Source organism: Manacus candei, unplaced genomic scaffold (genome assembly GCF_025592945.1).
Source record: "Manacus candei isolate 608988 ecotype Guabito, Panama unplaced genomic scaffold, ASM2559294v1 h1tg000151l, whole genome shotgun sequence".
In the NCBI taxonomy this organism is placed as follows: Eukaryota; Metazoa; Chordata; class Aves; order Passeriformes; family Pipridae; genus Manacus; species Manacus candei.
Genome location: NW_026138199.1, coordinates 773,395 through 788,607, shown reverse-complemented (window position 1 = coordinate 788,607; position 15,213 = coordinate 773,395). Strand labels below are relative to the sequence as shown.

Here is a 15,213-nt window from a genome sequence, read left to right as displayed (position 1 = left end):
GCCCTCACTTTCTGCAAATACCACCATGCAGAATTCACCCCAAGAACTTGAGCTTCCGAAGGCATCGGTCCTGCTGCCCCAGGAAAAGAGACCCACCATGAACTCTTAACCAGTGCATGTTGTGTTATGGCAAGCACAGATACCAGCTGGTGGCTCCTGGAAAATGTAATGGATCCAAAATATGCCTCAAAAAAGATGAGAAAACAAAAGAAACATATCTTAAAAGAGGTGCAGAAACACGTAGTATTTACAGGAGGTGAGAAATGTGAAGGGTGGCATCTCTGTGGAAGCAGAAACAAGTAATTAGCCCCTGGGAATCCCCTCATAGATAGGAGCAGCATTGTTCAAAATACAAGGGAGAGAATTTTTGGGGGAAAACATTTAGAAAAAGGCAAAAAGGCTGCATGGAACAGCAATAATAGCAATGAAGACACTCAAGGACCTACAGTAACTACACAGCTACAAGAAGCCCAGCTGTGAGAGCCAAGGGACCCGTCACAGACACTCCTCGTAAGCAACTGCTCGAGAACAGGGGGTAGTTCCCAAACAAAACTCCTTCCAGCTACACCTATGGAAACTATTAAGCCTGTCATGACCTCAAGAGAAGGTCTCCTCCTAGGCCCCTACAAAGTCCAGCTCTCCCGAAAAGACCTTTGCTAACCAAACAAACCTGCTATGCAGCCAGGGCAGAGGAACCCTCTAGAAGATAGATTGTTCCACTTACTGCTCTCAAGACTGTTCTGGAGAGCAAACAGAAAGTGATTCTCCTCTGTAGTGCTCTGCAGAGACTGCTTCTCCACTGAGACTTGATTACGGAAGTTAAGAAATCATAGAAAAAAGATTCCAAGGTTTGGCATTCTCTCATATGAACTTTATTGTTTATCTTAACTCTGGTCTCTCTCCAGTATTCTTTTTAATTACCCTGTGTCTATACAATACTACATATCACATCTTTCCAAACAGCTCCCACCACACAGATGAACCAATTCTTTCTGCACTGTGGGCCAGTTCCTTTTATGTGTGAATGGGCCAGAACCGTGCAAAAATATTTGGCACAGATTTGCCAAAAGGGACCACTTCAAGGTCTCAAGTTTCAAAGATCATCTTCAAGGCATCTTGTCTTGAAGATGCCGTGACTCTTCTCTCTTTCTCCCCCATTTCCAGACCTCATCCTCAGACATTACATCCATACCTCCCCTGCCTTATTCATCCCAACCTGTTTTGCTTCAGTCATTTTAAGAGAGCCAAAACCAGATCCATGCACCGAAATTCCCCTCCCGTAGGTCAGTAGCATTGGACAACTGTGTATCACCCTGATGATTTGAGTGGAGAGAAAAGACAGATATTCCAGGGAATACTAATAAAGCAACTCTGTTCATCCTTGCAGCTTCTCCTCTCCACCACCTCCCTTGCACCACCTCCTGTACTGACCTCATCCCTTGGCTGGCTGCTTGTTAATTTGATGAGAATCCAAAAGAGGAAAAGTTTCCTGCGAGTGTGCAACAAGTTCTACCAAAAAGTGACAGCATTTACACAGTTGGGGTGACTTTTGCACACTCTGGGGTGACTTTTGCACACTTCAGAGAGGAGCCTGCAGGGAAACTCCTCACATCACACATTGTCCCAGCAGCACGGATTAAAATTCTTCTCCTACAGAGAAGGATTCCATCTCAGTGGAAGCCTAAGAAAGCTGGAGTTGTTCGGTTTGCAGAAGAGAAGGCTCTGGGGAGACTTTAAGGCCTTTCCAGTGCTTCAAGAGAGCTGGAGACTTTGTACAAGGGCCTGGAGTGACAGGACAAGGGGGAATGGTTTCCCACTGCCAGAGGGCAGGGATAGATGGGATATTGGGAAGGAATTCCTTCCTGTGGCTGTGGTGAGGCCCTGGCACAGGTTGCCCAGAGAAGCTGTGGCTGCCCCATCCCTGGAAGTGTCCAAGGTCAGGTTGGACGGGGCTAGGAGCAACCTAGGATAGTGGAAGATTCCCTGCCCATGGCAGGGGGTGGAACTGGATAATCTTTAAGGTCCCTTCCAACCCAAATTATTCTGTGATTTTATAATTCTTCTGCAGAGTGAGGCCTGACGTGTCTGTCCCCTCACCGATCCCCAGGGATCCATCTGCTCCCCATGGGACATCACTGGGAAATCTGCCATTGGTCATGTTGTGCAGAACCATTCCTGATCCTTGGCAGCTAAAGCAGGGGCTATAAAACATGATAATTCATTCTGTCGGTGAGAATATGGGGAGGAGGGTCACACTGGAAGGAGGGGAGTATTTCCAGTATTGTTTTCTTCATGGTATGAATGTGAAAAGTAAATTAAGGATAAACATTACACTGGGCCATTGACTGTCACAATAATGCAAGCTGAGCAAGTACCATGACACAGCACATGGCCTTCTTGTCAGTGAAAGACATGCTAAACCCCACTTAGTGCTAATTTTAAGAATTATTCCCCCTTTCTTGGCATTCATCAGACCACATCTGGAGATGCCATTCAGTTCGTGGCCTCAAGCACAAGAAATATGTTGATAAAATTCAGTGGGTCTGGCAAAAAGACACCAAAGGAGTCAGGGAGATGGAGCATGTGCCCTGTGAGGGGCAGTTCAGCAGAGAGGCACTGTCCAGCTGGGAGAGGAGATGGCTTTGGGGACCTGGCACAGCCTGCTCATACCTGCACAGAGTTTACAGAGCAAGGTTCTTCTTGCAGGTGCACAGTTGGAGAAGGAGGGAAATGGTCACAATGTGTAAGAGGGGATGCTCTGACTTGACAAAAGAAAAAAGTTCCATCACAATGACAGTCAGGTGCTGGAATTGGCAAAATCTCCATCCTCGGAGGTTTTGGAGACCCAACTAGATAAAGCTGAGCAACCCAGCTCTGAATTCAGTATCAACTACTCTTTGAGCAGGAGCTGAACTAAAGTTCTCCTGAAGTCCCTGAATTATTCTATGACAATATTTCACAAGAAACAAATTAAGAATTCCTGAAATGCTTTTTAAAATTTTCAGACATACACAAATTTTCACAATTCATCACCAAAACATAAATGGTAAACATCCAGCCTAAAAATTAAAGAATAAATTTGTGCATATTTGCCATAAGCAACAATATTCCATTATTTGGCTATTTGGCACATTCACTCCTAAAAACTGCTGTGGAAGGTGGTGAAATTCAGCACCTGCCTTCTTAGATGTGCAACTTCCATCAGCTGGAATATTTGTAGGCTAGTTCTATAACGAGAAATTCACTTCCTAGCAGATCTACCAACCTGGGGGGTGTGTGTGATGTGCAAGAGCCACCTACTTTCAGAAGGAATTAAAACCAAATGTTTAAAAATCCAAGTATTTCCTGACATCAAGTTAAAGACCACAAACAAAGAGAAATGCAAGAGCATTCCCAGTAAAGCATGCAAGGACACAACATTTAGTCTCCTCTCCCCTTCCCACTTGCTCTTCACCCTGTTCAGCCCAGCAGCATGGCACCAACGAGCCAGCCTGGTGCACACACGGGTAGGAGACAAATACAAACCCAAACACACACAGGCACAAAGAGAGAAGAGGCAAAGCATGAAGAAGCATGCACAAACCAAGGACAAGCGTGCAAGCCTCTCTAGTTTGCTATCTGGACTCAGTTAGGTGGAGAGAGATGCAGATAAAAACCATGCCAAGTTACCTTCAATGGAATAAGAATAATGTGCTGGGCTGGGCTGGCTTGTGGTTAACCCTGTAGTGCAGGTAAGAACACTGTGCTGACTTGTAGATGGAGTCTGAATTAAACCACTTTCAGGTTTCATACCTGGCCACAGTGCACCTGAATCAGATAAATTGGACCAGTTAAAAATATGCTGGGACCAAAAAGCATGCTGCTACCTCACAGTAGCTCATCACAAAGCAAGTAACAAATGACAAATGGAGAATGTTTAATTTCGGCAATAGTAAGCACTGGCTGTGAGGTTGTGCACAGATTAGAGCTGCTGACAAAACTGGCTGAAAAAGAGAAAATTAAAAGCACCAATAAGACCAATTTGTAAAGCTTTCAACTAAAAATCTGTTTGTGTCACTAAGATTCACTGCCCTGTGGGAATGAAGGACCTGCCAATCCCTCTGCAGAGGCTGAGCTGCACAGCACTGCAAGTGCCATCAGCTGTTACACAGCCAGGCTGAAGTTGGGACCTATGAAGGTCGAGGTCAGCACTTCCACTAATTCACTGGGCTTTGGGATGAGTATTTTAAAACAAGCCACAAGTCAGTAATTTTCAAAGACTGACAAAAACAAATATAGAGCTCAAAAGAAAAAAAAAGGCTAAAAAAACCTCCTAAATGTTTTTTCTAGTTTTCCAGTTGCTCTGGAAAGCTTGTGTAACAACCCTGGGCACAGCACAGCCAAGTGACTGTAGTTCTGTGTACAGGGCCCACACACAGCAGCGTGGTTCAGCTCAGGTGCCACATTAGGGTCAAGGCCACTGCACTGACAGGTACCAACAGTGTCTGACTGAGGCAGCTCAACTCAGGCCTTGCTTTTCAAGGCTCTTCAGGCTTTCCTTTGAGTGTTTCCAGATCTACAGCCAAAGACAGTTCTCCCTTGTCCTAGTCAGAAAGCAGAAATAGGTTGAGAGGTTCTGCTTAAAAACAAGCAGGAGTGTGCAAAGCAGAGGGACAAAGGATATTTGGAGCTAGACACAGAGTTCAGGGCCATCAGGAAGACCAGCCTCCCTTTTAAACCCCCCAAAACCAGTACCAGGGCAGCAGAAGCTACCTGCAGCCCTCCACCCGCTCTAGCAGGACAAGCCATGGACTATGAGCTCTAGGTCTACTCTACCGAGCTGGACAAGAGCAGCAGCTCCAAGAGGTAGGTTGCTGCCACTTTGTCATAAATAAATTCTGCAATGGCCCTTTGATTTATTTACATACCTGATCTCAACACACACCTATGTCACTCCCCTCTCTACAGCCAGTCCTTCGGTTTGACACTTAAGTTGCATCTTTGTTACCATTTCAAACCTCCAAAACCACAGTAATTAGCAAACAAAAGGGAAAGGCTGATTTAAGAAAGATTGTAGATACATTGCAGAAACTCCAGGACAAAACATGGGAAACAGATCCTCTAAGGAGAGTGGGAATAGCTGTGTTTGTTTAGTCTGGAAAGGGAGTGCCACCATCTCCAAGTGGGTGAGCAGTTTTTATAGGGGACAGTAACCAGCAGCTCCTTCCAGCACAAGAAAGAGGGACAAGGAGCAGACAGCAACACGATGTGATGGTCACAGGACACACAGAAGTGCCAAATAACCTGACGGTGAAACACAAACCCACTGGGAATGCTGGAGGATAATGCTCACACAAGGATGCTGCTGGCTGGATGCCAGTGCAGGAGCTGACCCGGCTCACATGTTACAGAATCTTTCAGCCCCTGCATTCCGTGACTGTCTCTCTGCCACAGACATGTCCTACTTTCCATACAGCAAGGCACACTCCTGGCCCGGGGGCACGTGTCCTTCCCCTCTCATTCTGCAGGACAGCATTTGTAAGCCAGCACTGCCTCAAGGATGACAGAAGAAGCTGGGAGAGGGGAACAAGACTCCTCCAATGTCCAACGGCAGCACCACACGTCACAGATGTCACAGGACACACCTACACACGTGGGAAGGCCCCACACAGCACACCCCATCACCTGTAGGGTTTTTTTGAGTTAATGTAAACCATCACATCCGTGATATTTCTAAGACCAACTTACAGATACATTTATGCAGCCTGGATGTCACTAATCTTATTTTAATACTTCTTTAATAAAATCTCTCCAGGCCACAAGTGCATCCCATGCAGAACAATGCACTAAAGCTTCAAGAGAGGTGACAAACTGGCAAGAGCACTGAATGTAGCTTCCTGACTTGAAGGGACTTCAAGACTATGTTTGTGTTTGTCAGCTTGCTTGAATTTCACACTGTTTTGTTCCAGTCAGATAATCCACTGCGCCTTCTTTTTGGCACAGAAACAAACACACAGTACACACCAACCTCTGAAACAGGCCTTCTGGTGCTGCTAAAACATCTGACCAAGTTGTTGGTTCTCACCTGCTCACTGGAGATATTGTGAGCAGAAACAATTTGCAGAATTCCCTCTGCAGCATGCACGGTCAGTCCTCTGCCCTCCACCTCTCTGACACACCATGCAAGGTCCATCTTCTCAGGATGACTCAGCATGTACCACTCCAGTATGGAGTATTTATACCACTCCAGTATGATTTCCATTACTGGAAATAATGACTTTTAACATCTTCCTAATACTTAACTTCACACTAAAAATTCAGGTGTTTAACAACAGGCCTTAAAATCCACACCAAGACATTTCAGTAACTGATCACATTTCAGATGTTTTACAGATGAAAGTTCCTTTGAAGTCAACAGAAAATGCAAATCTCTTGCCAGGTCTTCAGAAGAATTTCTAGCGTTACAGAGTATAACACCGAAGCAGATGAGTATCCCTGTATTCCAGAACCTTTGAATTTAAGAAAACAGTCTTCCCAAATATAGCCGCCACCACTGCCACCAACAAACGTCACACATACAACACACAAAAAAACCCCTTACACCCTCACTCCCTCTCTCCAATTTTAGAAGTCTAAAACACCTTTTTTAACAACTTCACTGGAACACTCCACATATTTACAAATATTTGCCTTTAAAAAACTCAACACTTGACACAGTAAAGCACACGAGAACACAACAAACAGCTTCAGTGCACCATCCACAACAAACTATCAAGAAACACCAAATAAATGAAGCAAAGGAAACCACCAGCCACTGTTCAGATACAGCAAAAAACAGCACAACAAGGTACTGAAACCAAAGTGCAGGCACCCAGGGAAGAGGAGTATGTTCCAGCAACCATCACTAATTACAGTATTAGTAATTTATCTTATGTTTAACAAAACTGAGTCTGGATTTATTATCTTTTCTACAAAATCTTTCAAAGATATCATGACAAATCAATTGTTTTGTAATCTATAGAAAAGCTGTCAGCAGCTAATAAAAGCCAGAAATGTAGCTGGTATTATTCAAAGACATCTAATTCTTCAACTAAAGAAAAATTCATCAAAATACATCAAGATACTAAGATTTTAGCACTACAGATAAATCTGCAAGAGGCTCAGTTCATTTGGTTGTGTAGCATGACCACAAGCCCCTGAGACAGACACTTAGAATCACAGAACTGTTAAAGTTAGAAAAGACCTTTAAGATCATGAAGTCCAGCCATTAACCCAACACCACCACCATGTTCACCACTAAACCACATCCTCGAGTGTCATATCCACATATTTTTTGAACACTTCCAGGAGTGGTGACTCCACCACTTCCATGGGCAGTCAGAGTGCTCCCCCAGTTCCCTCCACAGGAAGCTCTCATCAGAGCTGGGTGCTAAGGGACAAAACAGCCTTTACTACCTTCCATTTTTTGAGAGCTGGCAACATTATATAATATTTACATAAGAAACCAAGCAGGGCAACACTGCAAATAAAAGGAGAAGTTAAAATGTTCATTTTTAATAATCAGTTATAAAATTTGATACGTGGGGGGGAATTGTCATGTGGATTTTTTTCCCCAGTGCCTGACACTTTAATACTCTGGCTGTTCATACAGACTAGGGAATGAGAAGCTGGAGAGCAGCCTGAGGAAAGGGACCTGGGAGTCCTGGTCGATGACAAATCGGCCCTGAGTCAGCAGTGCCCTGGCAGCCAGGAGGGCCAACCCTGTCCTGGGGGCATCAGGGAGGGGATTGTCCCGCTCTGCTCTGCCCTGGGGCAGCCTCACCTCAACATTGGGGTAGCTTTGAGCACCTCAGTATAAGAAGGAACTAAAGTTATTGGAGAGTGTCCAAAAGAGAGTCATGAGGATGGGGTAGGGTCTGGAAGGGAAGCCTTAGGAGCAGAGCAGGCTGAGGGCAGAGCTCAGAGGGGGCTGCAGCTCCTCCCCAGGGGCAGCTCCAATCTCTGCTCTGGGGGAGCAGGGACAGCACCCAGGGAACGGCTGGAGCTGTGTCAGGGCAGGCTCAGGGTGGATCTCAGGAAAAGGTTCTTCCCCCAGAGGCTGGTTGGGCACTGCCCAGGCTCCCCAGGGCAGTGGGCACAGCCCCAAGGCTGCCAGAGCTGCAGGAGGGTTTGGACAACGCTCTGAGGGCCAGGGTGGGATTGTTGGGGTGTCTGTGCAGGGCCAGGGGTTGGACTGGATGATCCTTGTGGGTCCCTTCCAGCTCAGGATATTCTATGATTCAAATGTACAGAGTATAAGGAAAGGCCAGGCAGCTCCTTTCACCAGCTAACCCACCCAGAAGTTACATATTTATCTGTCTGTGCCGGTCATCCTCAGCTCCCTTTACACACCATCGAGGAAGTCAGACATCATTTTCTAGAAAAATTCAACACTCCAGAGGTGTGTTTCCCCCTCTATGCACAGGGTGGATAGTTCAAACCCCATCTCGGAGCTTTAGTGACAACAGAACTCTGACCCTTCAAGCATTTGCAAAGACTGGAATGGCTATCAGAGGGCTCAGTTACTAGAACAACTAAAGTAAATTATTTGCCTAGTAAACTTGGAGACATTTTAGCATGAAATCTCATTTGGTGAAAGGTGAAATAACAAAAATACCTTAATCTTAGCCAGCAAAAAAAAGGAAAGGAAAAACACCTTCAGCAGAAATGCTATAGTATGGGGTGCTGTGTCATTTCAGTGACAAGGAAACTGCACAAACACAGCTATACCACAGCTGGAGAAAATTATGATCCCAAACTAAGAACCATCTGGCAAACTTCATGGGGAGACATCCAAATTAACAACCAGGAAAACAATTTTGTAAGAAATCATATTTTATAAGATGAAGTCCTCTCAAGAGATCAGTGCCCACCCACAATTTAAGTTACATTTGTGCTCTCCTACAAACTCTTCTCTCCAACACCCTTGGTTAAGCCTAACACTGGCTCTTTAATGAGACATAACACAGTAATTGCAGGCACCAAGAAGCCTTTAAAGTCACTTCTTACCAAAAGGAGGTAGTCCATAGGTCTGCGTGGTCTGGGGGTAGATAGTGTAGGGCTGGGACTGCTGTAGTGCTTGGTACTGAGGCTGACCAGGGTAAGGGCTCATTGTCTCCGATACTGGTACAGAAAGGATATGTGCATATGGCCTTAGTGAAAAGAGAGAACAAAGGTCAGAAAGAACTATTTACCTCATGCATCTTTCAGCCTCCAAACCAGAAGACACATTAAAAAATGGCTTCAGAAAGAAGAAAGCAGTCAGACTGACATGTGCTCTGTACCATAAGCTACTTGTGCTTCCCAAGGCAGGCTCTTGAGTTAACAGATGCTGCCAGTTTCCTGCAGTGACACCAGAGAAACTCCCTCCTCTGGGATGCTCATTCCAGGACTGGGAGGGCAGGGTGAGTCGGGAAGGACAAACTCCCCATTCCAACAGGCATAAGCAGTTAGTCCCACTTACCATGTCTTACCTAGAGCTTCTGCAATATAGTAGTATGTGTAAGAACTAGTGGGACACACACAGAGACTACACAAAAGCAAGCAGGGGGGGTTAAGGCCTATCCTGCTCCAATGGGACGAACTAAGAAAATCCCTAAACATGGTGAATGATGAGAAAATCTTATATTTCCCTTACATTTATTTATGTTCAATTTGTTTATTTGTCAAATATTATGGGCATTAATCGCCAAGACTATTGTGAAGGAGCTCATTTATCCTTGTGATCATAAAACAACAGTCACTAAAGCCAAATAGTGACTTCTGCCAGCTTCAGTGTCCACAGCAATTAGTATCTGCTACCAGCAGAATGAAAGTCGGATTTACAGCATTAGAGAAATGCATAAAGATTACTTCAGAAAGAAGTAAGAGTTACAGAATTCAGTAACAATTGCTTGACTTACTTTGCAGAATATATTTGTGAGGTATAATCATTTGATGACCTTGGGATATAATCAGTGCATGTCATAACTGAAAAAAAAATAGTTTGTATAATTACAGAGGTGCTTTCAAAACTCAACAAATAAAGACAAATGTCAGTACTCACGGTACATTTTAACCAAGACATAGGATTTACAAAGGGTTTAGTGCTCTGAATATCTGTTTCAAAGCAAATTCTCCAAACACACTGTTAAACCGGAACAAAAAATGTACTTCTTGCCAGCTCACAGCAGGTAGATCAGTCATTCACACTATTCCTCCCTGTGTAACAGTGCTCTTTCTCTTTATCAGTTGGTACCATCAAGTTTTGCCATTGTCATGATAAAACTCTGATTTCAGTCCTGCCCAAAACCCTGCATATTTGCCAAAGGGGCTTCATCTGCACCAAGCATAACATTTCTGTGTCCCAGAGCAGAGATCAAATGCTTGTTTTGCCAAGGTCTCTTCTTCCCCTACATACTCTACCTCAGCATGGTTCCAGAAATCTGTCTTTCCTGTAAAAAGGAGTGGTTCAAGCTCCACAAACTTAGTCCCATACATCCAGTGAAGCACAGTTGCAGTGCACAAGGCCCAGAGATTCCTCTAAAGAAATCTGGCAGTTCCGCTTAACCAGATGTTTCCATTTTTCTGCTTGAATAAATCCAGTGAAACTGGAAAGACAGAGTGGCTCAGTCTGTAAATCCAAGGAGGAAATGTTTCAAATGTTCTCACTCAGCACAGCCTGTGGCTCTGGTACACCCTGTGTGGGACAGCTCTCAGTTACACATTTCCGGGTCAGGGTGGAGAAAGAGGCTTGAGCTGCTATGGTTTAACCCAAGAGCCATTAAAACCCCCCTGGATTCACATGAACTGACCCGATTAAATACTCAGCTATCCATCAGACTAGGAAAGCAAGGATGGGCAGGACCCCAGCACAGAATTTGGCTCCATGCAGCCCCTCTGGCACACGCCACCATCGTAGTGCATGATGCTGCTGGGAGCTCCAACTTTTTTTGACTATGTATCTGCATAGTACATGGGTTTATCATTTTTGATCTACAAGCACCATACCCAAACCCTTAGTAAACACAGCTGCACTGCTGTGGAACCAGCTGATTCCTCTCTGGAAGCAGACAAAGCACCCAGGGCTCCAGTCCTGCCCAGGAGGGGATCCAGGCTACAAGAGACCACACCTTCCCTCTTCCTCTGGAGTGACTTGATTAACAGCCTTCAAAAAGGCATATGGTCATGGATAACAGCATACTCTGCCTTGGGACTTGATCCAGATGCCAATGATGTGCTACAACAAGTTAGGCTTTCCATATCTGAACAGTCCTACGTTACTGTTTTTGTAGCACCACGTAGTTTAAAATGTCATCAGTTACACCCACTGAGCAAGACAGTCAGCACAGGCAACCCTAACTTTAACCCCAACCTTAATGTGCTTTCTGCCACCTCAACAACCCTCTCTCGGTGTAATCTGACGACCAGCATCTGAGAAGTACAAACCATCAGTCACATGCTCTGAACCTTCTGAATGGTCCATAAATCACCTTCCTCTACTCCTCAGTGTTTGCCTTTACTCATGGTGCAAAACCCACACAGCACAAGGATAGAACAGGAAACACAAACTGGGAACTTTCGGACCTAAAGGCTTTCATTTAACACTTGTCAGATGTTCCCACATCTCTCCTGCAAAAATGTCTAGTTTTATGGGGCTTTTTTACAGAATGTCAATATGCATCTGAATAGTAATGTAGTAATGATATTTCTAGAATTATTATTTTTAAAAGAGCATATAAAGAACTAGGTAATGGTGTAAAAAAGCAAAAATTATATTGCATGCAATTTCTGGGATTTGTAAATGGCTTATCCAGTTAGGCAACATATTTTGTAGGCTAAAACTTCTGGTAACTCCTGCAACATGGCAGCACAGGGATTAAAATAGCAGAGATGAAATCAATTACAATGGAAAGTTATACATTCCGTACTTCCAGTCAGGATGAGCTGATTTACACTTAGAAATAAGTATCTGTAGTCAAAGACCTTCCACACAGGAATCTGACTTTCCTAATAACCTCCAGCCCTCTTTTTCCAGAAGAAAGGATACATTCCACTTCTCACTTACTATGTAGTCTTTGTATTTCCTGCCCGTTTCCTTGCTGTTTATTTCCTAACAGCTTTCTGCAGACATTCAATACAGTTCATAGTCTATTGCTACAAAAGACCCAAGCAGCTGTGTAGAGATAATGATTTATAAAACATCTTTTACAATAGGCATTATAATTGATCAACTCAACCCTCAAGAAAAATCATGCCTAAGGCAGATAAGACACAGCAGTACCCAGCAGCAAGCTGGGGGACAGTGACACAAAAATATCTGTTAGAAACAGCTATTTGCTTACCATCAGGCATTAACACTTTGTAAACACTACAGCAAACATTCACTTTACAACTGATAGCGAGGGCAGGTTAAGGATTACAAGGAGAACACAAAGCTTGTGCTTGATGAAGCAAGGGACCAGTGGAAGAAAAGAGGAAAGACAGTGGGAGCAGAACTCCGGAGATACTCACTCTCACTGGACATGGGAAGGTTTGAACCAAGGCTTGAAGATTCAGGTTTCTGATCGCTGATCTCTGTGTTGCTCACATGACTGCCAGGACAAAGGCTCAGCATTAGCATTATGAACTGTTAAACTAACATCCTTGGGCATCTCAACCCCCAGATTCATAACACCCTTTTGGACCACGTCAAACTGACTCTTCACGGAACCTAGCCCTGTGCTCTTTGACATTTCACACAGAAATCCCAAGAGACAGATCTGCAGCTGGAATTAGACATTAAACTATACAGGGTTTGCATGGCCAGGTTTTGGTAGTGGGGGGAACTGCAGGGGTGGTTTCTGTGAGAAACTGCCAGAAGCTTCCCTAGTGTCCGACAGAGACAAAGCCAGCTGGCTCCAGGACAGACCTGCTGCAGAGAGCCCAACAGTGACAGTGGGAGCACCTGTGGGATAAGGTGTGTATTCCAGAAGGGGAAAAAACCTGCCAACTGCAGCTGAAGAGAGGTGTGAGGATATATGAGAGAAATAGCCCTGCAGAGCCTAAGATCCATGGGAAAGGAGGGGAAGAGGTGCTCCAGCTGCCAGAGCAGAGCTCCACCTGCAGCCCACGGGGAAGGAGCAGCCCAGGGGAGGATGGAGCTCCCAGAGCACTGCTGGCTGGTATCATACACCCCTCGGCTTCTCCAGCCCCCCAGCTGGCCGCAGCCAAGGAACTGCTGCCATGAGTGGTATGTGTGGCCCTGCTGTCACAGGCTCCTGTGCCCACGGGCATTGCCTCACTGTGTTTGTCCCTGAAGACCAGTGTTGAAGCATCCTTGAACTGGGGGTCACTTCTGTACTTACATATTCACAGGTTACCGGATTATTTTGGATTTGTCCTGCAATGTTTCAGTTCCATGTCAATGTTGCTTTGTTCATGTATAAAGTAGAAAGTACAGGTAATTTCTGAATGAAACTGCTTTTTCCTTGATGATTGACTTCCTGGCTTTAGTTTTATTATTGGTACTTCTGCAACACAGCTTTTCATGAGGTTTTGAGGTATCTGTGTGTTGTTCTGACATTCTCAGACCGCAGTTCTCAAGATTAAGGAGACAAGGTAACTGCTTATTGCTGCTAAGAGGGAACTTTGCTTATAGCTCAGATGTGCATCAAGTACAGTGCTTTCTGCCTCCCTCCATGACCTGAGTCTACTCAACAAAAATAACTGCACAGGTTTTGTGTTGGATGAGCAAATTAAACTCTCAGGGAGAGCCTAAGGTTGTCTGAGATGACCTGCACAGGGAACACAGGGTCATATGAGTAATGAACCCAAATCTTAAAACACCTTCCTCCCACCACTCCCTGCTTCCTGGGCTCACTGAACTCCTGATTTTCTCTCCCTCCTCCACCCCTACCAGCGCAGGGGCATGGGAGAAACAGGTCCACTAAATTCTTTTAAACTAATCCATTGGTCAAACTTACAATAATGTATAGTTTTATCAAAATAGAGCCAGAATATTTAAACAGAATATTTAATCAAGTTAGAAATGCAATTTTATCCTTCCCCCTCTTCTATTTTCAAATACTATACAAGGATGTTTACACTCAAATCTCGAGCTCCTGGCACCTACAGGGAAGCCATGATTGCAGTGACACATGGAAGAAGGGACAGCATCCACTCCAGTGTGTTCAGACCTGCCCTTGGGCCCTTTGTAGCCAACACAGGGGAAAAAACCCTCGTAGGATGTGATTCCTCCAACCTCAGATTGGCCAGAAAGGAAGCTTGTATGACAAGCTCAAATTTCTAACTTTTGGAATATACCACGTCCACTCCTGCAGAAATGGTGGTGTTTCCTCCTCACTCCTATTGGGATGGCAGAGACTCCAAAAAGAAATCTTTCTTCACTGTATTTACTGTACTCAGAGGTACAGAATAAATCCTAATATAGCTATTCTCATTATAAGTAATAATAATAATTCATTCCTAAATACAATAACCTGCAAAAAGCATCTACTGAGGCTAAAAGAACACAACAGCTTTAAACAGGAGAGGCTACCAATTCGAGAGGGTTTCATTTCTCAAAGCAGTTATGCACATAGTTTTATTGGGAATCATAGCACAGGTATCACTAAAATACAGTGAGACTCACCAAAATAAATGCATGCGATGTGCAGTACATGTCAGTCTCATCACATTCTGTGAAAATCATCAGATTTTCTTTATAGCCACTATTATAAAAGCTTAATATCAAAGGGACAGTTAATTATTGTTTTATTTGGAACTTAATCTCAAAATTATATTAAACACAAAAGTGACTATATTTGCCCAAGCTCTGTGAAAAATAGAACAGGCAAGCTTCTAAAATGGAAGCTTTATAATGATAAAAGAACATTAAGAACTCTTCCACACTAAAATCAAATTCAAAATCCCATACCTCAGGCTCTGTTCTCTGGATTCCTGCATCTTGGCTTTTTTCACCTGCAAAGAATAAAAACGTTTAGAGCCACGACCACCGGGAGCTGCCCTTGAGGGAAGCTGCACACCCAGCCCTCCATCAGCACACCTGAACTGAAGCTGCACACCCAGCCCTCCATCAGCACACCTGAACTGAAGCTGCACACCCAGCCCTCCATCAGCACACCTGAACTGAAGCTGCACACCCAGCCCTCCATCAGCACACCTGAACTGAAGCTGCACACCCAGCCCTCCATCAGCACACCTGAACTGAAGCTG

At 44.5% G+C, this 15,213-nt stretch overlaps 1 protein-coding gene across 9 annotated transcripts in view; it reads right to left on the bottom strand.

The window, feature by feature from the left end:
• EYA3 (EYA transcriptional coactivator and phosphatase 3) overlaps positions 1-15,213 on the bottom strand; it is a 56,834-nt gene that overhangs the window by 17,189 nt on the left and 24,432 nt on the right. For 3 of the 9 annotated variants that reach the window (XM_051772249.1, XM_051772250.1, XM_051772253.1), the window contains 6 exons: positions 14,915-14,958; positions 14,630-14,676; positions 12,511-12,590; positions 9,921-9,987; positions 9,028-9,170; positions 3,670-3,807 (listed from right to left, as the gene is read on the bottom strand). In XM_051772249.1, the coding sequence (XP_051628209.1) occupies positions 3,670-3,807; positions 9,028-9,170; positions 9,921-9,987; positions 12,511-12,590; positions 14,630-14,676; positions 14,915-14,958 (519 nt within the window). Of the gene's footprint in view, positions 1-3,669; positions 3,808-9,027; positions 9,171-9,920; positions 9,988-12,510; positions 12,591-14,629; positions 14,677-14,914; positions 14,959-15,213 lie in introns of those variants that run through there. The other 6 variants (XM_051772251.1, XM_051772254.1, XM_051772252.1 and 3 more) reach the window with 5 other exon arrangements.